Source organism: Podarcis vaucheri, assembly GCF_965113315.1.
Source record: "Podarcis vaucheri genome assembly, chromosome: 2".
NCBI classification, from domain to species: Eukaryota; Metazoa; Chordata; class Lepidosauria; order Squamata; family Lacertidae; genus Podarcis; species Podarcis vaucheri.
This window is the reverse complement of record NC_138760.1, coordinates 83,877,131-83,902,231: the sequence shown is the minus strand read 5'-3', so window position 1 is coordinate 83,902,231 and position 25,101 is coordinate 83,877,131. Positions and strand designations below refer to the sequence as shown.

At 41.6% G+C, this 25,101-nt stretch overlaps 2 protein-coding genes and 1 long non-coding RNA gene across 6 annotated transcripts in view; 1 reads left to right on the top strand and 2 right to left on the bottom strand.

Moving 5' to 3' along the window:
• The first annotated feature begins 781 nt into the window (after positions 1 to 781).
• Positions 782 to 24,364, top strand: ACAD9 (acyl-CoA dehydrogenase family member 9). Of its 2 annotated transcripts, none has more exons than XM_082211946.1 (18): positions 782 to 940; positions 2,685 to 2,778; positions 3,393 to 3,494; positions 5,333 to 5,439; positions 6,562 to 6,662; positions 7,174 to 7,252; positions 7,643 to 7,817; positions 8,441 to 8,514; positions 9,467 to 9,542; positions 12,175 to 12,245; positions 12,538 to 12,657; positions 13,579 to 13,707; positions 19,110 to 19,189; positions 20,070 to 20,196; positions 21,642 to 21,719; positions 22,311 to 22,439; positions 23,701 to 23,773; positions 24,108 to 24,364. In XM_082211946.1, exons 1-18 carry the CDS (start codon positions 815 to 817, stop codon positions 24,206 to 24,208), a joined length of 1,842 nt encoding a protein of 613 aa, XP_082068072.1. In that variant the 5' UTR covers positions 782 to 814; the 3' UTR covers positions 24,209 to 24,364. The 2 variants fall into 2 exon arrangements, with proteins under 2 accessions (XP_082068072.1, XP_082068073.1); XM_082211947.1 differs by lacking the exon at positions 782 to 940 and adding an exon at positions 2,007 to 2,088.
• Positions 20,621 to 21,635, bottom strand: LOC309526098. Its single transcript, XR_014216663.1, has 2 exons — positions 21,341 to 21,635; positions 20,621 to 21,300 (listed from the first exon to the last, which is right to left on the bottom strand). It is a non-coding gene; the product is annotated as an uncharacterized lncRNA (long non-coding RNA).
• CFAP92 (cilia and flagella associated protein 92 (putative)) overlaps positions 22,725 to 25,101 on the bottom strand; it is a 54,266-nt gene continuing 51,889 nt past the window's right edge. For all 3 annotated transcript variants that reach the window (XM_082211855.1, XM_082211856.1, XM_082211858.1), the window contains one exon: positions 22,725 to 23,490. In XM_082211855.1, coding sequence (XP_082067981.1) covers positions 23,462 to 23,490 — 29 coding nt within the window. In that variant the 3' untranslated portion in view covers positions 22,725 to 23,461. The remainder of the gene's footprint in view (positions 23,491 to 25,101) is intronic.

The following is a 25,101-nucleotide window of genomic DNA, read 5'->3' as shown; positions in this document are numbered from 1 at the left end:
GTCGGATCATGGCAATGAAGATAATAGAGTTGGGGCAATAACACATCCCTGTTTAATGCCTGGTCCCACTGTGAATGGTTCACTTTGAAAGCCATGTAACGGGGGGAATAGGAATAAATGGGACAGTTCTCAGAATGGAGAGGTACGGGATCAGTATGGGGCCCCTGAGATTGTGGAGAACTCTGAAAGGACCTCTTGAAGCGATTAATTAATGGGTAGCAAAATGGCAAATACCCATTCAGTGTAAACAGGTGTGAAGTGATGCTTGTTGGGACAAAATATATTAATTTCACATATATTGTAAGTTCATGGGGTCTAGACTAGCAGGGAGTGTGACCAGGAATGAGAGGTCGTGAATAGCTCCATGAATATGTAAACCCAGTGTGCAGCAGCTGTGAAAAAGGTGAATCAAAACTTAGACAATAGGTTGGAAGAGATAGCACACACGCCACCAGCAACTCATGGCTCTCTGGAACAACTTTAAAAATAATAGAGAAGAATGCGCTCTATCCAGAGCCATAGCTAGGGGGTGGTGAGGAAGGCCCCCGCTAGGGGCACAGGCAAGGAGGGGGCGCAAAATCTGCTAACAATATTTCCATAAATAAAAATGTAAATTCTTGCCTCATAAGAAAAGGTTTTAAATAGAGGGTTAACCCGCAAGGTGTGCCCTGCGTATGAGTCTAATAAGAAGTCTATGGAGAAACTACGCGACACAAAAAAAGTTGGGCGGCGGGGCGGGGCCACGTGAGAAACAAGCCAGTAGCTCTGGCAATTGCGTCATCGGCGCGCGACGAGGCAGTGGCCGCTGAGAGACATGAGCGGGCTGGGTGTCCTTTTCCGTGCGGCTCGCGCCGCTCTCCCCGCCGGGGTCCGGCAGCTCCGTACCGGCCTCCCTCGGCCTGCATTCGCCAAAGAGCTTTTCCTGGGGACGCTGCGAAAGGTGAGTCCCGTAGCTGCCGCAGCGCCTCCGAGGCTCCTGCGTGTTTTCTCACAGACTCGGGAGCCTCCCACCCCAGGCACCCCTCTCCCCAAAAGCCAGTGGGCGCCTGGCATCTTTCCACCCCTGCCGCCCTCTCTGAGGCTGCCAAAAACTGCTGCTGCTGCTGCTGCTGCTGCTGCATTTCTCTTGGAAAATGCACACTTTCCCCGTCGACCCACACGCACTGCACCCTCTGGAAATCGCAGCCTGGACTTCAGCACGGTTTTCAGTACGAAAACTTGCTACTTCAAAGGTTGGGAAAGTTTGACGGGAAGTTCCCTTTCCATTAAGGCTTTGCGCTTTCTCCAATAAACTTGATTATTCTTGAAGCCGGGGCTGTAAGCAATCATTGACGGCGTCCTCATGTTTGAAAGGAGAGCTGGGGGTTTTTTGTGTATGCTGGGTGGGAAGGTTTGGGGTAGGTTATGCCCTGTTAAGCTTTTTTTTTTAAAAAAAAAAAAAGTCTGAACAGAAAATGCGTTTTCCACCTTTATGATTTGTAGCACCCAATCTGCGCAACAGCTTCTTAAAGTTGTGGATAAGTATTTCTCTCCCACACCCCTTTAATTGGACTACAGTATTTTATCATGCGAGACAATACTCTTTTTGAGGTTTTAGGCAGCTAGTGTATGGAACCAGCAAATTCTTTTTGGAGCTGCCTGAAATGGGGGGGGGGGGACTTCTGGTAACCACAGTTGGTGGGATCAGTCTAAAGAACTTATCAAATTCATTTCACTTCAGCCAGCAAACCCAACTACGTAAAGCTAAATAAAAATCTCGGAGCTCCTAGAACATCCTTGGGATTTGGAAGATACATTTCATATAATTAGTTAGCCATAATTACTATATCTTGGAGCCTCATAACTGAAAGTGAATACATTACACTGCAAATCAAAAATGTATAGAGTATATTCTGCCATATCAATGCTAAGTAATGATTTGGATATTTTTTCCTGGATGTAAAGAGCAAATTCAGAGTGCCTTTTCTTAGCAGTGTTTATGGTTTCTATATTTTTGGCAACCACAGCTGTCATCCTGAACATACCTTTAAGCAATTTCCATTGACTCCGTGGACTTCCAAAACAAACCTGTTTAGCATTGCAGTAAAGGTATGTTTAAAAGCTTAATGGAGAATTGTGATGCCATTAGAGTGTTTTCACCTTGTTCAGCAGTTTTCCAGCTGGGAAGAAAACAGGTCTTTCTAGATTCCAAAAAAGTGTCTGTATTCATACTACAGCTAAGCTCCTTTCCATCATGGGGAAAAGGGAGGCAGGATTTCCTCTGCATTTGCAGCTGCCTGCACAGAACTCCCAAACACTTCAAATTCCCCAACTTTGGAAGACACAAGAACAGTTCATACGGAAACTTGTGGGGAGGGGATAATGCACACAACCACTTTTTAAGATGCTGTGGAGGCGAATTCCAAAATTGTGTTTGAGTGCTGGTGTTTACTGACCTGTCATAGTTCTGGGGGTTGAGCATCACAGAAGGAGAAACTGAAGAAAACTCAAATGCACTTCTGAATTGTTGACATAAAGGCCTATAAGCGACCATTCTCCTAATTAAAATGTATGTGTAATGTCTGCAAAGGTTAACTGCCATCTGTCCTCATAAGGAGCAATGTTAAGTCCAGTTTTTGAGGCTTCTCTCTTTTTAACTTGTTTTAATATAAAAAGAAAAATCCTGTCAAAATCTGTTATTCTAGGAAGACGTTTTCCCATTTCCTGAGATTAGCAATGAAGAATTGGAAGAAATCAACCAATTTGTGGGGCCGGTAGAAAAATTCTTCAATGAAGATGGTAAACTCCTCCCCGCTTCATTAAGTCTTTATCTGTTAAGGTTTTTCATAACAAACCTTCTGTGAGGTTTTCCTTATAGTGCTAACAAAAAAACCCTGAGAAATACATAGTGTTGCTTACCCATATATACTTTCTACATACGAGGAAATCAGCATGTATTTTGAAACAGAGATATTGTACTACTGATTTAAACAGCTACCAAGTATCTTATTTTAAAATATTTTCTTGTCCACTGCTATGTTATTGAGAATTCTCTGGCTGTAATGGAGGGAGATTATGCACCGCATTATCTTGATGTGATACAGCTGGTTGTGAAAATAATTTGAAAAACCTGCTCAAATTGGGTGGTCTGGCAAAAGTGATCTCTCAACTTTGTTGTTGGATATGTAGCTAGCCCCTCTCTCTCAGTGGAAGAGCAGAAAAAACTGACCTGTGGGAAGCTTAAGTTCTTGCAAGAAAAAAATAATAGACAGTATGCCTTAAACGTCTCGTTTGTGGTTGTTGGTATTCACAGTGATCTAACTCCATAAATAAGCTTTCACTTAAATGAGCTGGCCCCACCTGAACTTTCTGTAATCCATTATATAAAATTACTGCATTTCACTGTATTTCAGTGGATTCTAAGAAAATTGACCAAGATGCTAAAATTCCACAAGAAACGCTTAATGAACTGAAGAACCTGGGGCTCTTTGGCATGCAGATTCCGGAGGAATATGGTGAGAAAAAATGTTCAGAAAGTTGAGACTTTGCTCCTTGTCCTTTTAATATGAGAGAACCCTTGAAGTTTTTCTTCTGTTTGCTTTATTAGTGTTACTGGACTTGATACATCTGCACTTTAAAGCAGAGCAGTACCTGGATGGCTGAACCTCCTGGTATCTTTTCTCTTCCTTGATGAAGCATTATAGAATTCATAATAAAGCCATCCCTAACTAATTTCTGTGATGGCATGATTTCCTTGCACACTCAACCATTTAGTATAAGCATGTTCCAGCAAAGGTATTGCATTACCAACCTTGTTTTTTTAAGATTTATTTTTTCAAAACAAATCATGAATCCTATATGTTGCAAATCTCTGAATGCTATTACTGTGAAGTAAAGTATTTTCATTTGAAGAAAACAGTGTTGTTTTTTGCCTCTGGTTAGTTAATCATCATAGGCTCTTCTATTTGCTCTTTCTTCTTGCATAATGAAGCAGTGGCTGATAACATCAGCCTAGTCTTATGAGCTGATAACTTAAGCAGCTGATTGCAGGATGTGGGGCTGGCGTCCCCTCAGAAGATTCATGAAATGCATAGTCATAAATACAGTTGGTCTGCACTGCTGCTGAAGAATGAGAGTGAGTCTTATAAGTACTTTAACAAAACACAACAGAGCAACATTTTGACAAAAGCTGACCATGGTGTTTCTCTGTTGTGACCTTTGCAAGAAATGTGATTTAGTACATTTTATAAATAGATGCTCTAGGAAACTCTAACCAGGGATCAGTCCCTTGACTTTTCTTTTATATTTATAAACACCCAGTTTTGTAGTTCAAAGCAGCCAAAGCTGTTATACCTGTGTACACCTGGCAGTGTAAGTTAAAGCTGTGTACACCTTGCTATTTCAGTGTTGTGCTTTTATGAACAATCATCAGTTGCTGAAGGCTACCCTGATGCTGACTGGTAGCCCATGTTGGCAACAAGTTTGATATTGTTGCATGTCACCCCAATCGCCGAGCGGTGTGAGATTCCAGGGGTCTGTGTTTCCTTTTGGAAATGAGTCACAGTGGAGACTGTAGTGTTTTTATGATACATGGTTTATTTACACAGATATACAACCTGAGCCTGCAGTGGAGGGGTTCACAGCATTAACACCCCAAAAGGGTCTTCTTTCTCCCATAGCCACAGCCTTAGATTCAAGCAGAGATCCAACATGACACTCTCTCTCTCTCTCTCTCTCTCTCTCTCTCTCTCTCTCTCTCCTCCCCCCCCCCTTGCCACTTTGATTCACATCACTGCCTACTTCGTTCTCAGCCCTGGGTTGTTGTTGTTGTTGTTTTTGAGGAGTGAACTCCACCCATTTGCCATCTTGCACAAAGGCCCTTAATCCCTCATGACATCACCAGGAACCTTGTTTGGCAACTTCCTGAAATTAGAAGCCTTGAATAGCTTTTGCTGGGTCCAGGGATTAGGGAAGTCCGGCACACAGCTTAACACCACAAACTCATAACAGTCAGAAAAGTGCTTTTTATATGGGAAAGTTGCCTTTTCCAACCAGCCCTTCCCAGAGCTTTCCCCCAAATCTTTTCCCCTAAAATTCTAATACTTAAACTAATAGATATCAAGAGTTTCAGGGAGCTTTGGAGAAAGGGCTGTAGTTCAGTGGTAGAGCAGGTGCTTTGCATGGAGAAGAATCTAGGTTCATTCTCCAGCATCTCCAGTAGAAACGCCTGCCTGAAACCCTGGAGGGTCACTGCCAGTCAGTGAGGACAGTACTGATCTAGATGGACCATTTGTTACAAGAAAAGTGTTTAAGTAAAATATTGTTTGGTTTGACTAATAATATTTTTCTATAGGTGGCCTTGGTCTTTCGAATACAATGTATGCTCGTTTAGGAGAAATTACTTCTCTGGATGGAGCTATTGCAGTAACCTTGGCAGCTCACCAAGCTATAGGACTGAAGGTAACATTGCCTTTATTATTGGATTTTGATCCTAAGGCACTGCAGTTTTGACATTTCATTGCTAATTGGGCATTTCCCCCCAGCATGTACAAATAATGTCTCTCCTGTCAACGGCAGGGAGACGACGAAGAAGTACAAAATAAGATTTATGGCTAAGATACCTTTAAAGCAAAACATTTGTGAAGGATGAGTAATAAAGAACAGGATTGTTAGTTCAATTTTAGAACCATTCAGAGGAGTTTGTGTAAATATATGCTGGAGTTGAAAGTTGTGGAACTACAACAAAAGCAAATAGATAGGCTTAGTTCTGTTGGAATACATTTAAGATGAGATCTCTGAAAAATGGATTAACTGTTCTAGCTATTTGGGAAATTCAAGTTTCTGTTAGTGTGAATTTGGTTGTGATAAATAGGTCTGGCTAAATAGTGGTCTAAAACATCTATGACCTTCTTTGTGGCCGGCCATGGATGGCCCATCCCCCTCTTACCAAAACTGGTCCCATGCTAACAATTCTGATGGCTAGTCCTCCTCATGTATCTTCCTCCCCATATAAGTTGCATTTGCTGCAGCCCACGAAAAAGCTATTGGGGGGGGTGTCTGATTTTCCAGCACCAATCAATGAAGAAATGTGTGATGGGATTGCAAAGATCCCATTGTGCACCTCCCCACTTCTGTCTCTAGTGGGGCAAGGAGGGATAGTGTGCAGCCTACCATCAGATGTGGCCTTCAGGGCCAAAAAGTTCATACACCCCTGTTTTAAACAAATAAACGGCTTGGTTTCAAAAATTAATTAGCAGTCTCTCTCTCTCTCTCTCTCTCTCTCTCTCTCTCTGTGTGTGTGTGTGTGTGTGTGTTTGTTTGTGTGTAGAACCAGTGTGGTATAGTGGCTAAGAGCAGTTGACTCGTAAACTGGTGAACTGAGTTTGATTACCCGCTCCTCCACATGCAGCTGCTGGGTGACCTTGGGCTAGTCAAACTTCTCTGAAGTCTCTCAGCCTCACTCACCTCACAGAGTGTTTGTTGTGGGGGAGGAAGGGAAAAGAAGATTGTTAACCACTTTGAGACTCCTTAGTGATAAAGGGGGATATCAAATCCAAGCTCTTCTTCTTCTTCTTATGACAGGGAATCCTAATTGCAGGCACTGAAGAACAGAAGAAAAAGTATCTGCCTAAACTGGCTTCTGGGGAGCACATTGCAGCATTTTGTCTGACTGAACCTGGAAGGTAGTATTTTTGCCTTTTTTAAAATGAAACGACTTTAAGAGATGGTGCCGTGAAGCCACTAAGAAATTGAATTAGGAATTGGCAAAACTCTGGTTTAGAATTTCTCTCTCCTTCTGCCATGAATTTACATGATGGCTCTCAAGCCATTCTTGGCTCATGATTTCATTATGGGATTAACACTGACTTGCTTTACAGGATTCTTGTAAGGATTACAGCAAAAAAGTGTGTGTGAAGTTGTGAAAGGTCTGAAGCACTATATAAATGCTAAGTGTTACTTGAAACAAGATCTGTTTTTGCTTTGTACTGTCATATACCAGCTTGCTTAACTTAATTTCATTCGTGGAGCTTGACATCAAATGATCCCCAACTGTGCAGCTGTTGTTTCCAGAGGCAATTTAAGTGTGTTTAGGAAGTCAGAATGATGGGAATATTTCTATCTTTCAGGTGTAAGGACTACAGAGTCTTGCTCAGTGCACCTGCTAAATTCCCATTTCATCTGTTTATATTTCAGTGGTAGTGATGCTGCATCCATCCAGAGCAGAGCTACTTTGAGCAAAGATGGGAAAAGTTTCATATTAAATGGTTCAAAGGTATTTATCCAAAGAAATTGCTTTCTGTTTTCTGTTTTCTGTGTATCGGCTTTGCCAACTATCTTCTTCGTTTCCCTGCCTTATTTACTTGTGTGCAAAGTGAAAGTTAGCTGAACAAGATTCATAGGCAATGAAAACTGGCCTAGTTGTGATAATAATTGGATTGCCTTGAACCTTAAGTTAACCTGAAGTCTTTTTTCCCCAGCTCTGTGTTGAACCTTAGCTGGCAATTCCCAAGTGGACAGATCCAAAATCAAAGGATATATCTTAAAATGGACAGTAATATTTGTCAAGAAAAGGGTGGCTGTGTCAGCCGATTATATTTTATGAAATCAGTATCATTTCATTCAAAGCAGACCAAACAATACTCATTTCTTTTTTCAATTGCAGGTATGGATATCAAATGGTGGTATTGCAGATATCTTTACTGTGTTCGCAAGGACTGAGATCGTTGACAAAGATGGTGCAGTAAAAGACAAAATCACTGCCTTCATTGTAGAAAGAGCTTTCGGTGGAGTCACTCATGGAAAGCCAGAGGATAAACTAGGCATTCGAGGATCTAACAGTAAGAACTAATAAATGTTGGTTTGGAAAGATTTAGGATTCATATTCCTCTTGGATCAAGAGGAATCCAGATTTTTGTGTCATCTGCATTTTCTTAAGTATCTGGGATAAGCTACATTTTAGTTGTTGACCAGATAAAATGTATATTTACTCATCATTAAGTATTTGTGGGCGTGGACCTTATGTTGATGCCACTCTGTATATCAAAGATGACGTGGGTTCCAAGAAGTTAGAAATCCTCAAATGGACAGGCTCCTCCATGTCTTGAGCTGAAAAACGAAATCAGGAGACATCCACAGGATGGGTGACTTAGATTACCTTCACATAGGGTGTGTAAACATGTGTTACAACTGGTGGTGTGCAGCAGAATTTTTTTCTGATGCAAACTGATAATTTTCCTTTGCAAATTTCCCTGTAGTCTAATTAGAATAGGATTCTCCCCTCAAGAAATTTTCCCATTCAGAATTTTTCAGAAAACCAACATCACTGATAACAACAAAGAGGCAAAATGTCTTGACATGCTAAATGATTGTTCTAGAACAGTTGGCCATGGAATTGGCTAGAGGGGAGGAAACCCTAGACTTCTAAAATAGTGCAATAGTAGTTTAATGCTCTGTCTTTCAGCGTGTGAAGTCCATTTTGAAAATACAAAAATTCCTATAGAGAATGTCATTGGAGAAGTTGGAGGGGGATTTAAGGTAAGATGCAGGGAATTACTATTTTCCCTGCCCTAAAATTCATTTTCTGTATTATTTTTTAAAATGTATTTTATTGATTTTCAGTTACAAATGAATTGGTTATAAAAAGAGAGAGAAAATATCAGCAATAATAACAACAGGTAGCAGTACAGAGCTATCACAAAAAACTACAGAGCTATCACAAAAAAGGGGAAATATAACCGAAGCAATAAATAATAATAATAATAATTCACAGTATTGTAATAAATAATAATTCACAATAAAATAAATAATAATTCACAATTCACAGTACTGTATTGACTTCTGACCTAATTAATTTCTGCTGGAACACCAGTGGATCAAGGAACTGAAGCCAGTTGGAGGTGTTGTCAGGCTATAATTCAACAGCTCTTTACTCTCCATTGTTTTTGGAGAAATTCTAATGTACACAGTTATTAGGGTTATTTATTGTAGGCAAAGTTTACAGATCCAAAAAATACCACAGTGTCCTTGAATGCCCCATGTTAGTTTTATAAGAGGGTTTGTTTATTCAGTTAGCCATGGACTGTTAATAAGGAATGGTGTTTATCCATGCATCAGTTTGAAGCTGTAAAGCTACGAAGAGAGACCTTACCAGTAGCTTATTTCAGCTTTGTGGCACAGGCTTGCCAGAGCCTAAGCCTCTTTTGGAAGAATCAGGACTGAGTTAGCTTTGCATTTCAGCATTTCTCATGTTTTACCTGTTTTAAGTCGATGTCAAACGAAGGGAGATGCTCCAAGGTTAGGGCAGTGATTGCACAGGGAGATATCCTTATAAGATACCATGATATGCTCTATATAGCAGGGGCAGAAAGCCAGCTAAAAGGCCAGAATTGATGTGGGCAGGGTCTTGAGTAAAGGTAAACTCCGTTTGTGGAGGAAAGACATATTAATTATAGTTTCCCTGAACAAGGGTTACTTGTATTCACTGTAGGTTGCTATGAATATTCTCAACAGCGGAAGATTTAGCATGGGCAGCGGAGCTGCTGGAATGCTGAAGAAACTGATTGGTAAGACTACACTTTCTGCGTTGCTGGGCAGGATGAATTTCTGAATTAGTTCTACTCCTGAAAAAGATACTTAGATTCTGTGCCGGCCATTTCATTTTTATAAACATTAGGTTCAGTTAATAAATTGTTTCTATAATGTTGATTTGAGATACAATGAAAGTCTGTTGATCCACAGTATTTTCTTTTTTGTAGTAGATACTACATGCTGATTTTAGTGCAACCCCAAGCTCAAATCTCCCCACAGCCATGAAACTCATTAGGGACCCCTTTGACCTCACTGGGATGCTGAAGATAATGTCAGTGTTGTGAGGGGAAAGCTTATGTATGCTGCTAAAAAAGCAGTAAATGAAAGCGTGCAAATTTATGCTTGGTTATGTCACCTTTGTTACAACGTTCCAGGCCTTACTAGCCTGCAGAAAGTTTGACTTGCCTGCTTTTTATTCATAAAAGGACCCTGTTATAAATAAAATGCAGTCAAGTAGAAAAAAAAATTAGGGTAGAAGGAAGGCCATTTCCACCATAGGACTTTCTCCACCTCTCCCCCGCCCTGCAACAGCTAGCAGCCTAAGAAGGCTCCCTTTTCCTCCTTTTGTTATTGCTGTGCCCAAGCCAGCTCTAGCACATCTCCCCAGGTGCTACTGCAGCTGCCTTGGACAATGCTTGCAGAAAACCTGATTGATTGGGTTGGCAGTGCAGGGATAGAGGGCTGCGATTAACTATCAGGTTCACTCTTCCTAAATGTTACCTATGGGGAATAAGGACCAGTCAGATTTACAATCTGATTTACAATTTACAAGCAACTGTGCTGTGTATATGTTGATGTTTCCATAAGTGAACGCTAAAATATGAAACTGATTAAAATTTGTAAGCATGTGATAGGCACATACCAGGGGAAATGAATTGGTGGCTGCTTCCTGGTGTGTACCACTGTATGTTACAAAAGACTCTCCTCCCTGAAAGAGAGGGGAGGGGTTGTGGTCAGGAGCCCGAGCTCCGCCTAGCAGGGGGCGTAGCCCCCTGCCTTCAGCTCACCTGGCTGGCGCTCACGCCCCCTCGGTGGCCACCCAACCAGGTGCTGCTGAGGGGGCGTGTTCAGCAGCTTTTTGCTGCAGCGACAGCCTTTCCCCGGCCTCATTTCTTCGTCGTCGCCTCTTCGGAAAGTGCTAGGTTTGGCCATCGCCTATGCCTTCAATGTTTTAGGGGTATTCCGTTAAAGGAATCTGGGGGTCGTGTATTCCGTCCGATGCCTGCTTGGCGGGAGGCCTTGGCACGACCCTCGGTGACAACAGGGGTGAGCTTAGGGTCGGATTAGCATCGACAGGCTCCACCTACTGGTGAATAACCCACTTGCTTCGATCCAATGCCTAAGCCAATACCTTTTCATTGCTGTAACCAATAAAGTTGTGGCCTTTTCTTGCCCATTAACCATATATCACGTGTCCTTGTGTCTTTATTTCACCACACGGGGGTCGGGTCCTCGAACCACAAAACACATCTCTCCTTTGAATTTTGTAGTGCTTGTGGTGGCAAACACCAGTATATGTATAGTACATATTCACTTGCCATAGAATTTGTATCTGATTGGTCTTTACTACCCGTAGGTGAATACTTAGGAATAGACTATACTACCTTCCTGCCAAGGCAGGAGTCAGGAACAGGTCAGGAATAACTCACAAAGTGTCAGTGAAGTTAATTCAGGCCTAGTTAGCATAGAAACTCTTCCTGGTAGATCTTGCCCCAGTGAGGCAGTTGCAAGGACTGAAGATCCCCGCCTTCCCACATTTCCCTAAGTTGTCTCCTCCTCCTCCAGGTCTTTCCTAAGCAACCTGAGACTTCTTCACTTTGTCTGTCTTTGCTTTGCCCTCTTCATACCTCTGTGGGTTCTGGAAGATTGGGGGCAGGGAGAGCTGGTCGCAGCAAGATAGGGAGACCCCCTGGCTTCTTCAGCAGCCTATCTCAACTCTGCTTCTTGGCCACCCTCTTCTCCAGCCTCTGGTCCTACCTCTGATTCTGGACTTCTCTCTGCCACAGCCTCTTCCTGCTCACTAAACATCTTCCACTTCTGAAACCGCCTTCTCCCAGTCTACTCCCTCTGACCACTCATTGTTGTCCCACCACCAGTCCCCTGGCTCTGAGCCTTCTTCCCCTGGGGGTTCCCCAGCTGGTGCCTCCCACCAGTCCTGCATCCAGCCAATCCAGGACACTTCCTACTTCTGAATATTCCTACTTTCCCTTAGAAGTGCATTATAAATGCTAATTCCACTTAAGCTGCTGAATTTGTCTGCTTTATTTGGTGTACAGTGTAGCACAAGACAAAACTGACTGCAGCTTCAGGGCTGATGGTGTTTTGCTCGACCCAAGGAAATGTTTTCGCCTGGTAGTCAGAGCTGCTACACCAAGTACAGCATTACAAAATATCTCGATGATGGTGTAACACTGTCAAGGGTAGATGGAATGGCTGTTATCGTTATCTGATGTAGTAGGAGTTGTCCATTTTAATAATTAAAATAATGGTAAAGGGTCTTGTCCCATTCTGAAGATAAATATTTCAGCAACTGTTACATTTTTCAGAAGCAGTCGTAATATTTTGCCGCCTGATTAACTGCCTCTTCCTCTCACTTTTTTTTTAAAGAAATGACAGCAGAGTATGCTTGTACAAGGAAACAGTTTAATAAGAAGCTGAGTGAATTCGGATTAATTCAGGTAACTGAAACACATTAAGGGTTTGAGGAATTCTTGAGGAAAGTTTGATCTTTTTAAAAAACTGAATGGAAAGCTTTCCACCTTCTGGAGGGCCAATTTTAAATGATGTAGCCTATGCACTTGGTGAGTCATGAATTTAGAAAGAATAATGGTTGCCGGTTGCCAAATGTATTAAACTTAATGGGACTAAATGGTGATTAACCTTCTTGATTGCACTGTTGCATATTTGTAGTTTCCCTTTCTCTGTGATATGTAAGTATGAGCAGCATGTCTTTGTTGCTCTTTCTTTCAGGAAAAATTTGCCCTGATGGCTCGGAAGGCATATGTGATGGAAAGCATGGCCTACCTCACTGCAGGAATGATGGACAGGCCAGGGGTCCCAGACTGCTCAGTTGAAGCAGCCATTGTGAAAGTAAGCTTTACTGGAATGCTGAGTTAAAGCTGTGGGTATTATGGCCCCTTTGGGAGGAAGGGTGGGATATAAGCATTTATTAATGTTCAAAGAAAAATAGGTTACTGAGATCCTCAGATTGTGGAAGCCATGTGGATGTTCATATGCAACCTTTCTCCATCTTCATTGTGAGCCTGATCTAGTTAATTGCATGGCAGTTCAATACAAATTATATTAAATCACTCTTGAATGGCATATCGTTGAATGGCAGATCTCTCTGAAGATATCTCACTGAAGCAAAAGTGTGAGATCAGGAATTTCAAATGTCCCAGGGGGAGAGGCACTGATGGAAGTAGAAAGCCACCAGTCAAGAAGGCAATTCTGTGTGCATATGTTCAGTCTCTGGGCTGATTTCAGCGTCCCCTATGAGAGGTATTATCTGTGCTAATAGCAAACTTGGTACTTCCAAGTGCTGCTCCTTATGTATGCAAAACAGAACCATCCATGCATAGATGGTACAGGCAGACTTGAGGGAAACCAAAAAAGATCATTGAGGGTTGAGCATTCTCTCTTGACATGAAATACCATTATGTGTGTGTTGGGGCAGGGTGGTGGTAGAAAGCAGTTGTGCCAGATGATACAACTGAGTGTTCTGGAAAGAAGGTGTGGCTTGCTAGCTGGCACCCTGAACATTTTGCTGCAGGTCCCTACCCTTTTTATATAGCCTCACAAGGGCTCAAAACTGGGTGGTATAAGGTAGTTACATTTTCTTCCAGAGAACTTGACATTGGCGCTAACGCTTTTGCATAGCTCCAGCTTGGGCTTCATTTCTTGGTGTCTACAGTATGACAGCCATTGAGGTCGACCAATGAACTGGCTTTTTATATTGCCAAGTTTAGAAATAAAATAACATCATTTAATAATTTCAATGGTTGTTGGCAGGTGTTTAGTTCGGAAGGCGCATGGGTTTGTGTGAGTGAAGCTTTACAAATACTTGGAGGTCTCGGCTACATGAAAGATTTTCCATATGAACGCTATCTCCGGGATAGCAGGATACTTCTGATTTTCGAGGTAAATATGACTTCTTCTATAAGTTGCATGCAATCTCAAACCACTAGTATAAAACTAGTTACAAGTAGATGGCATTCTGAGGGCCATCCGAGTGGCTTTGAAGCATTGCCTCAAATAGTCACAGTTCTTTGCATCACTACCTTTATGATATGTGGACTGCCTAGTGATATATTTTAGATAAATGTGGAAAGGAGGATATTCCTATTCTGTATGCATTAATGTTAGAAGTAACTGTTTTTAAAATCTGTTTAATGGCACATTATTATTTTTTTATACTGATTGCAGTACAGTGGTGCCTCGCAAGACGAAATTAATTCGTTCCACGAGTTTTTCTGTCTAGCAAATTTTTCGTCTTGCAAAGCACGAAATCCCATAGGAATGCATTGAAATTCAATTAATGCGTTCCTATGGTCAAAAAAAGTCCAAACAAAGCCAAATTTGGTACAACAAGAGTTTATTAAGTGCTCTTTAAAGTCACACATACTGTAAAGAGCATTTCAAAAATTGAAGGAACAATAAATTCAAAAATTGAAGGAACAATAAAAATCAGAAAAATTCAGAAAAAAAACCACACAAGCTTCCAGATTCTTGCAAACCCCTCCTCAACTGTTCCCCCAGCCACCCACCACACAGAAATTCAAACCCAGATTTTTTTTTAAAAAAAACAGCAGAGTGGCCCAATGGTCACAGAAAATCATAAAAATGCAGGAAAAAACCACACAAGTTTCCAGATTCTTGCAAACCCCTCCTCAACTGTTCCCCCAGCCACCCACCACACAGAAATTCAAACCCAGATTTAAAAAAAAAAAACAGCAGAGTGGCCCAATGGTCACAAAAAATCAGAAAAATGCAGAAAAAAACACACAAGCTTCCAGATTCTTGCAAACCCCTCCCCAACACCAAGTCCTTGAATTCCAAAAAAAGTTTTAAAAGTTTAACTTACCAAATGGCTGCAAAAGAAGTTTTGGAAAAGCTTCAAAAATCGCCAAAGTCTTCAAAAACCTCAAAAAAGGCTACCACACGGCGTGCTATGAGTTGCTCCTTGAAGTCAAGTTGCAACTGCACCTCTTCAAGCAATGCACCTTGGGTTTTAACGGTTTTACAAAAAAGGAAACAAACTTGCATGACGTTTTCGTCTTGCGAAGCAAGCCCATAGGGAAATTCGTCTTGCGAAGCAGCTCAAAAACCGCAAAACCCTTTCGTCTAGCGAGCTTTTCGTCTTGCGGGGCACCACTGTAAATAGAATACAGTTGTACCTTGGAAGTCGAATGGAATGCATTCCGGAAGTCCGTTCGACTACCAAAACGTTCGGAAACCAAAGTGCGGCTTCTGATTGGCTGCAGGAAGCTTCTGCAGCCAATCGGAAGCCCTGTTGGACATTCGGGTTCCAAAGAACACTCACTTTTAGGCTTGCGCCGTTTGGGAGCCAAAGCGTCCGAGTACGAAGGGATCCAAGGTACGACTGTAGTCCATTACATTGGAAATGTCAGTCTTGACTGGGTAAATTTTATACATTTGTTGAACTTGTCTTATAGTAAAGTGCAAAAGTGTTGGAATGATAATGCAGTACAAACGAATTGGGGTGCTGCTCTATGAAGGGGACTGTCAACACATACCAGAAATAATGAACATACAGCAGAAAGGAAATCCCATTACATGATCATGGAATAATCCTGCTTGGAGGCTTCCTGTAGCCATCTGGTTGGCCACTGAGAGCAGGCTCCTGGACTAGGTGGGCTTTTAGTCTGAACCTTCATGGCTGCTATGGCAACTGCAGTATTATCCAGCTTTTAAAAATGTAAAATAGAAATAAGGGGACTTGTCCTAGCAAGTAGAGCGTGTGAGATTGCTCCACCTCACTGGCCATGGGTAGTGTGGCAATGGAACAATTGTGTGTGTGCTTATGTGTGAGATATAAACCAGTGCTTGCTTTGCCACAGCAGTCGGAGCACGCTATTTGGTGTTGATGTGCCTCACATTTTGAATTGGCATCTGTGCATTTCCCTCCAGTCATCTAGGCTGACCTGGTCACTTTGGAAACATTCTGCCTTGCTTGTCAGAACAAATATAAGTAAGCCTGCCAAGGGAAATTTCTGTTTAAAATGTGTTTGCTTTTTACAGATTCATTTAGATAAGTAGATAACAGAATGAATAGCGTAAAGTTGGGGGTAACCCTCCCACTGTTGTGTGACTGCAGCTCACGTCAACCCCAAGCAGCATGGTCAGTGGTCAGGGATTATGGGAATTATAGTCCCAACATGGAGGGCACCATGTTGGCTACTGCTGGCATGGAAGATGAGCACTATGCCACACCCAATGGCCAGAAGTTGTTGTTTTTCTGCTTCTTGTGGGGCAATTTTCAGAGGACTGGTATATGTGGTGGTGGTGGTGTTGCATGCCAGCAAGTTACTTTGTAAGTTGGCGAAAGTGTGGCAATGTTTAGAAGAGAGAGATCATGATCCCCCTCAGCCTTCTCTTCCATAGCTGAAACATATACTGGGTTCCTGTGACCTTTCACCATAGAACTTCTCTTTCCGTACTGAGCCATCTTCATTGCTCTCCTGTTTTACTTACTCCAGTTTATATTCTTCCTAAACTGTAGCTTCCAGAACTGGACTTAGTGCTCCAGATGGGGTCTGACTAGTACAGAAAACAGTAGAACTATTGCTGTGATTCCATTAATGCAGCCAAAGATTGCATTAGCCTCCCCCCCCCGTTGCATCACACTGCGGACTTGCTGTTGGGTTGCAATTGGCTACAACCCCAAGTCTTTCCTCCATGTTCTACCGCCAAGTGTCCCTTGTTCTATACCCTGCGTATTTGGTTTATTTGCTTTTGCTTTTATTTACTGCATAAATGCAGAAACTTTGCAATTCTCTCTGTTAAGAACACAAGAGTAGCCCCTGGTGGATCAGGCCAATGGCCCATTGAGTCCAGTATCTTGTTCTCACATTAGTGTTTCCGGCCATGGAGGCAGAGCATAGTCATCACGGCTAGTGACCACCGATAGCCTTATGCTACATGAGTTTATGTATTCCTCTTTTTAAACGACCCAGATTGGTGCCCATCACTACCTCCTGTGCAAATGAATTTGTTGTCCACAAGTTTTAGTGTTGGGAAAGAGAAAGAAAAACGTTTCTCTATCTGCCACTTTCTCCATGCCATGAATGATTTTATGAATTTTGATCATGTTACCTCTTAGCCGTTATCTGAACTAAAAAATTCCCATATGCTACAGACTTTCCTCAAAGGGGAATTGCTCCATCCCCTGTATCATTTTGGTTGCCTTTTTCAACTAAGCAATATCCCTTTTAGGTGAGGTGACTAGAATTGTACAAAGTATTCTAAATGCAGTTGCACCATAGATTTGCATAATGGCATTATGATGTCGGCAGTTTTATGGAATGGAAGGTGCCTTTTTCACAGCTGCTGTGCACACGGGGCCAATATCTTGGATGAGCTATCCACTGTGACCCCAGGGTCTCATTTCTGGGTGGTCGCTGCTCATTCAGATCCCATGAGTGTGTTAAGATTAAGAAATTGATATTTTTTTGCCCTGACTTTCCTCACTTTGCATTTGTTTACACTGAATTGCGTTTGCCATTTTACCACCTATTCAGTCAGTCAGATCTTTTGAAGCTCTTCACAATCTTTTTTGTTTTTTTTTTGTTTTTGTTTTTTTAACCACCCCAAATTGTTGAGTATCATCAGCAAGCTTGGCCATCTCACTGCTCACCTCTAACACTTGATCATTTATGAACAAGTGGAAAAGCACAGGTCTCAACACCAAGCCTTGAGGGAGTCCACTGAATTTCATTTTTTTAGTCTTGACCTAGTTATCCTTTCTATCATGATGGTTTTGAATTTTATCCCTGTCTTCTAAAGTGTTAAAGTTTTTCTCCCAGTTTGTCGCCTGCAATTTTGATTCCTTCCGGTCCTTTATCAAAGCTATTGATAAAAATGTTGAAGGGCATCAGGCCCAGGAGAAAACCATGTGTCCCCCAACTCAAAACCTTCCTCCAGTGGTGGACCTAGATATAAGACTATACTGGTTTACATAGAAATATTTTTCATTAAATAAGGTGAAAGAATGCTCTAAAGTACGTTGATAATACATTCTGATTTGGAGATGGCTAGCACCTTGGCTCATTCTCTGCTCTCTGCTACAGCAGTAAGGTGAGCCTGCAGATTCTTCTCTTGTTGATGATCCGCTTTAAAAGGTCATTTTTTGCCATTCACATATCTAGCTCTGAATGCTAGTAAGCTCCACTTGCTGCCGAGGAGTGATCCATAAAGAATGGTGTTTATAATTAAAACGAAGTATGCAACATTCATGCATTTAATTTAGCATCCCCAGTCAATGTATGCAGTGATTTTAATTAGCTTGTTGTTTAGCCATCTGTTCATTCTGAAAGCTTTAATTGCTAAGCAGCACCTGCTTAAAAGCGCAGCGACTAGTCTTAGTCCATCAGCATTTTTTTATCTTTTAAACTCAAGCACTTCTAAAATGTAGGTGCTTCGCTTTCAGCTGTGCAGATGTCGGATTTTTCTTTCAGCCTCCAAAGAGAGCGGTGTAACTCTTCAGGTTCATTTTTCTGCATGTAAATTGCAATTCATGATACACATTACTGAGAGAGGAGCCTGTTCTTGAAACTTTTCAAAACTACAGTTTTCATCTTGTTTGCTAAATAGTTTTGGGCATTTGTTGTAACTAGTTTGTAAACTTTACTAAGGCCATTGCATCAAATGGCATTTAGCTAATGTTCAGGAGCTGAAAGGTGTTTCCCCACCTCAGCTTAATACTGGCCAGTGTGGCTAGGAAACCTCAAGGACCTGGTGTGGTGCTATTAAAGCTATTTCTGTTACTACGTACGAGGTGCAAAGGCTTACAGAATGTGTGTTGCGGGTGGAGTTTGCAGCGCTGTGCAAGCTAGCCCTATTCCTGATGTATCCAACATATACGCACTCTGCTGTTCATGCATTTGGTGTGTGTGAGAAGTGGCCATACACACATACCAGAGCATGCAGAGATTTTGGTTCAGACAGGAGCCTTCTTCACATGAAAGTACTCTATGTGTGTACATTGGTATTGGTGTAGAGCCCTTTATTGGGTGTCCAAGGTGCAAACCTTTCCAGCCCTGTGTTCCTCCTGTAGTCCTTAAAATTTTGTGGCTGGTGGATGATGACTTTATTAAAGCTTTCAGGTGAATTAACAGTGCAGCTATAGAGATATTCCTAGAATTTTATAATGACTATGGAATTTTCATTCTTGAAGTAAATATGCCTCCACCTTAAGCTTTAATAGGAAACTTACACTTGCATATAGAAAAAAAGAAAGGTATCTGTCTGGCAAATCCATGTTTAAGTAGCCTAAAATAATCTTTTTTTTTTTCCTGTTTCAGGGAACAAATGAAGTTCTGCGAATGTATATTGCTTTGACAGGCATGCAGTATGCCGGCAAGATCTTAACTGAGAAAATAAAGTATGTGCTTTTTTGGACATAGCCATTTTTTATAAACGATTACTGAATACAGATTGAAAAGTTGTAAAGGGGAACAGCATAGAAAGGGGGGTAGCAAGACGAAATTTTCTTGAAAGTTTCAACATGAGCAGAAATAAGGCATTTCTTTATTTAAAATGCCGATACAGTGGTACCTCGGGTTAAGTACTTAATTCATTCCAGAGGTCCATTCTTAACCTGAAACTGTTCTTAACCTGAAGCACCACTTTAGCTAATGGGGCTTCCTGCTGCTGCCGCGCCGCCGAAGCCCGATTTCTGTTCTTCTCTTGAAGCAAAGTTCTTAACCTGAGGTACTATTTCTGGGTTAGCGGAGTCTGTAACCTGAAGCGTATGTAACCCGAGGTACCACTGTATATTGTGTAGATCTTAACTGTGCTTTTAAAAACCAAAACACTGAGGTTATTTTAGTATGTTCTCATCTCTCATTTACTATGTGGTGATGATACCTACTTAAACTTTATTAAAAACACTTCCGAATTGGTGTTTGGTCAGTTAATCACTGCTGCTCTGTGAACTCCATTCATTTCAATGGGTGGGGAGTATGCAAGCTACATTTAAAATCAAGGCAAGTTAGTTATTCTGCAGTCTTTCAGGCTGTTGGTCATACTTTGATGGCTATCACTAATCACATCATTGGTAGCTGTTAATGTAGCTCTTTCCACTCCCTGTAGTACACAGCATCAGAAAATTACAAAGGAAAAAAGGCATAATTTTTAGGGGGGAAATATTTAGAAGTTCAGCTACTGTCTCTGGGGCGGATGGGGAGTTGACTTGTTGGGGAATGAAGTGATAGTGGATAAATGGCCTAGTACTAAGGCAGCCTATGTCTCTAATCTCACAGGGAAATCAAGAAAGGAAATGTAGGTCTGGCATTGAACGTGTTTGTGAACAAGTTCCGTGACAGCATGGGCCGAACAGTAGACTTGGGATTAGTTGGTCAAGATGGAGTGGTGCATCCTAGTCTAGAGGTAAGTACTCAGTGCAGATGCTGTAACACTTTCAGCCGTGCTTGGAAAATTTGCTTGTGTTGCATTATAAAAGAGGGGTTTCTTTAGGCTTCTTGGTCCTGGTCCAGTGTCAAATCCTTTCTGTGTAGAAACATAGGAAACGACCTTGTATGATGTCGCACTACTGATCCATTGAGCTCAGTACAGAGTATGTTGACTGGTTCTTTAGGGTTTCACACAACACTCTTTACCAGCTGTGTACATGCATGTGCAGAAAGCTGAACCTGGAATCTTCCGCATGAAAAGCGTGTGGAGTACCAGAGAGTTATGACTCCTCACACAACTGCTCTCAGAAATGCTAGTGCGAGCTGCAGCCAGCTCACAATACTGCATTTGTGTGGGATTGTATACCTACACCTATACATGGAGAAAGTTTACACTGCGGTCCTTTTTTGAGTTTTATTCATGTAGCCCAAATAACTGCTTAAGCTTTGAAAGTATCAGTATTCACTAAATCAAAACAAAACTTTTTGGATTTCATGGCTTAAGGAAAACCTGAAGCAAGCCCTGCAAGAACCCAAGTGGAATGCCATTTAGGTTGCTCTGTTAAACTGTACCTTGCAATGCCCCTGTTGCCTCGGTCACGCTTCCTTCTGACGCACTATGCACTAATCCTTATTATGCACACTATAATCTGTAACGGCATGGGACTTAGTATGGAAAACAATTTGGATCTTTCAAATGCTGTGATTGGGAAAGGGTACAAGGGGAAGTATCCAATGTTGTATAAGTGGCCTTTCCCTTGGATACGGCTCAAGGGTTCCAGAAATTAGGGCTGAACTGGCTGCAATTCTAAAGCTGATAATGCACATGTGAAATGCTTGCCTTGCCAGCTCTCCCAGTTGTTGAACCTGTATGTACAAGTGTGTGTACATGCATCTTCAGTGCCAGTTAAATAATACGAAGAACTGCCTCTTGGAAAAGGCTTTGACACTTTGCGTTCGTCTTCCTTCCAAAGAATGCCAAATTCATTATCTAACGCCTATTTTTGTTTGTGCTCTCTACTTTTTTCTCTTTTAGAAAATCACCATAAAGCACAGTGTGGGCATTTTTGTTTTGTTCAGTCTCCCTGAATTAGTTCAGTCATGGCGCTAATTCATTAAACATGTATCAGGTGGAATCTGAATATTTAGGACTGAACTCGACTGCCCATCTTACTGTGTGAATTCTAGTATATAATGTAATCTGGGGTAAATTACCAAGTCATTTGTTGGACTCGGCAACTGGGAGCTCCAAAGTGAAACCCAGTTCCTCAAGGAGTACCAGCTGGCTCCACGGTTGCAACACATTTAAAGATTGTGTGTGCATATATTATTTATACATAGAGGGAATAATTAATGAATTGTTTGTGCAGAATTGACAAGTCTAAGCCTGTAGTGCACTAAATATATATTTTTTCATTGCAGGAAAGTGCCAGGAAACTTGAACAAAATATATATTATTTTGGTGTTGCTGTAGAAGGCTTGTTGAGAAGATTTGGCAAGGTAGCTAGAACTTTCTAATGGATAATTAAACCAAAGTTGTTTTCTTTCTTTCTTCTCTGCCCTTCCTTCCTTAGAGCCTAATCAAAGTGAGTGTTTGAAACCAAACTCATTTCTAGCCTAGAAATTGTCTTCAAGATGTATACTGAGGAGCTGTCAGGGAAGATAAATATTTAAAGATCATGTAGAAGCAGATGAAATGCACTGTGAGTATCTTTTCTTCCCCCAGCAACCTGAAAGACACTCTGCAGGTTCTGAGACTGTCTAAATAAAAAGGCACAGTCAAATGCTTTGATTTAGTACAGAGCTTTCCAAACTTTTCATGTTGGTGACACACTTTTTAGACATGCATCATTTCTTGACACAGTAATTCAGTTTTACTAGCAAACCAGGTTAAACTTTCCAGCCCCAGGAGGAGCACGGGGAGCGTTCGCGCAAGTCGTGGCACACAAGAGTTTGGAAAACTGTTTTAGTACATGTGTGAATACTGCCAACTGAGGGCAGCTGTCTTCATCTGTTGAAACATGTTTTAGATTGATCAGGCAGTTCAGGATAAATCACTAAACTATTTGTGTGTTCTTTGTTTGGCATTAGACTATTGTGGATGAGCAGATGGTTCTCAAAAGGGTAGCAGACATCCTCATCAATCTCTACGCAATGACAGCAGTTCTTTCCAGAGCTAGCCGATCAATCAGTATTGGTTTGCGCAATCATGATCATGAGGTGAGTACCTAGAGGTTTTATGCAATTTTAATTAATGTTGCAATCATGAATTAAAATCAGTATTAAGCAGACTGGTCAAGAAGGGGGGGGGAACAGAATTGCTTTTGAGAGTATTATGATGCTTTTGGATTCTGACAAGGGATATTTGGACTTGCAATTATAGTTTCTTATGTCTGAAAATGTATTTTATGTCAAAAGGAACCTGGAAAACCCTCACCAGATTATTTCTATTCTTGTGCTCCAGGGGAAAAAATTTTTGGGCATAGTAAATACATGGTGATGCCATTGGCTTTTTAGAAACCATTAGATGTATTCATGATGAAATGTCCATTTTCAAAGCTATTGGGTACATCCACTGTGTTGTGTCAAAGGGTGAGGACAAATAAGGCAGGTTTTACTAGCAGGCCCTGTTTCTAAATCATCTGGGTGCTAGGGCTAAGCAATGTCAGCTTTTCAGCTTTGCAGTGTATCACCAGCCTAACATGGTGATACATCGCAATGTTGAAACAGAGGGGGTGCAACACAGACCGTTAGGAGAGGGGGGGGAAGGATGAATGCCGCCTCCCTGCTTTGCATTGCTCGCTAGCCTCTCCAGCGCCACAATCCTTTCCTTTCAGGGCAGCCGATTTCCCCTCTTGACTCCTGTCTGATTTTAAGCACCCTTCACCCATCCACCCAATCTCAAGGCTGGGGCCGCCTGTTCCTGCCACCAGGTGGTTTCACTTGCAGTATACTGCCGGTTGAAGCTGCCTTTGCACTCTGGCCCTCATCAGTACATCGCCCAAGCCTACTGGGTGCAGCAGGAGATAGAATGTTGTTAGCCTTCTAGTCTGAACCACCCTGCCAATGTAAGTACCTAGGCACACTCTGTAAACTGCTGGGCCATGTGTATTGCAACATATTTCACAACAGCCAGGTATCAAACAAGTTTTGTATAGCATAAAGCTCTTTAGAAAGTCTGCAATCATGATCAGGTTCCAGCTATTCTGGTGCCCATGGTAGAAAAGTCCCTTTTGTTAACTTCAGCCATTCAGCTCTGGGGCAGCCGTTACTGTGAAAAAAACAGAGGGAGGAGAAAGGATTATTAACGTCTACTTAAAGTCTTTTGCTGAGTAAGTATGTAGAACAGAAGCTGGGTGGTTTTTATTTCCATGAATTTATAATACAGAAATAAACGATAGTACATGGAGTTGAATTCCAGTGGTCTATTTTAAAGACAGGCCTATTTTCCAATTTGCTAATGATTTAACTGACTTCCTAGGTGCTGCTTACAAATATTTTCTGCACTGAAGCTGGCTTCCAGAATAATTATGCTCTGGCAGAATTAGAAAAAAGTAAGTGTTGCACTCGAGTCAAATGTTAACATCTTATATTGCCCACCTTGATACCAAATAAAAACTTGCTTTTAGCAAAGGCACAGGAAACCCAGTCAGTACTCCTGCCACAGTTTGTTCATAGGCTACAGCTTCAGTTTGTGCTAAGAATCTAGATGCCAAGGCAAGCCTCGATAGTCCCATGGTTTGCTTGTTCCTATAATTAGTGATAATGTGGCAGATGCTGCTAGTAGCTCAACAGCTTGTGTTTAGTGTCTCGGATCTTAAAAAGTCTGTTGCTCTCATTTAGATGTGACGCTAAAGGAATTGTTACTTCCGTTTCCATTATTCCTAGATGCTCCTGAAAACATGGATGACAGCATTAAAAAAGTGGCAAAGCAGGTGCTGGAAAAGAGAGCATATATCTGTTCCCATCCACTGGAAAGAACATTTTGAAAATTAGGAAATGGTGACCGACCTGCTGTGGAGCAAGATGCTCTGCAGCGCAAGTGAACTTTGGGGCAGAACGTGCAACTGGCAACTTGCTAACAAACCATATTATTTCCCTCAACAGATGTGTTGTTTTTATAAAATAAAACTTCTTTGATTTTATGTACCTGAATGCACGTGAAAATCCCAAGACAAATCCAGGCATATGGCTTAAGGAGAAGTGCACAATCAACCTACTTTCTAGTCTTATATTTCATTTTAGAAACCCTATGCTGCATAATACTTGCTAGAACGCCCTATCCAGCTAGAGATAAATGAAAATGAGGCTGTAATAGCAAAAAAGGGGTTCTACCTCCAGGAGCCTCTCTGTTTCCCTACACTTAAGACTTAAAGATTCAGTAGAGGGCCCTGCCATTTGTGCCTGAGTAGCCAGTTGAAGTGCCCACAAACAATTTGCACCCATCATTTGGGTGCTTCTCACAAGCAGAGGGACACCTTAACACAGCAGATTGGACCTCCGACGCTACAGCGTAAATTTTGCTGCGGTAAGCCAAGCATAGAAATAGCTCTGGAGGAACTGAAAACGCAAAACTTGCACTGCGTCATTACAAGTAATCTTTCCCCCCTAAATTACTTTGAAAGGTAATGCTTTGCTTCAAACAATTGACTTCAGTCTCACCAGACAGATCAATTCTTTTAATTCCCATAGCAATATTTCCAAGTGCTAAAGCTTAATGCTATCTCTGTACCCTAGCCCTTCTTCAAATTAACTTCAGCATTGCACACAGAAAAAAAAGCAGAGTGACTATCACTACTTTAGCCTATTAAACTCCTTAGCAAGACACAGGAAAAAGATCATTGGTTTGTGTACCACACTGTATTCAGTGCTTAATTCCCCT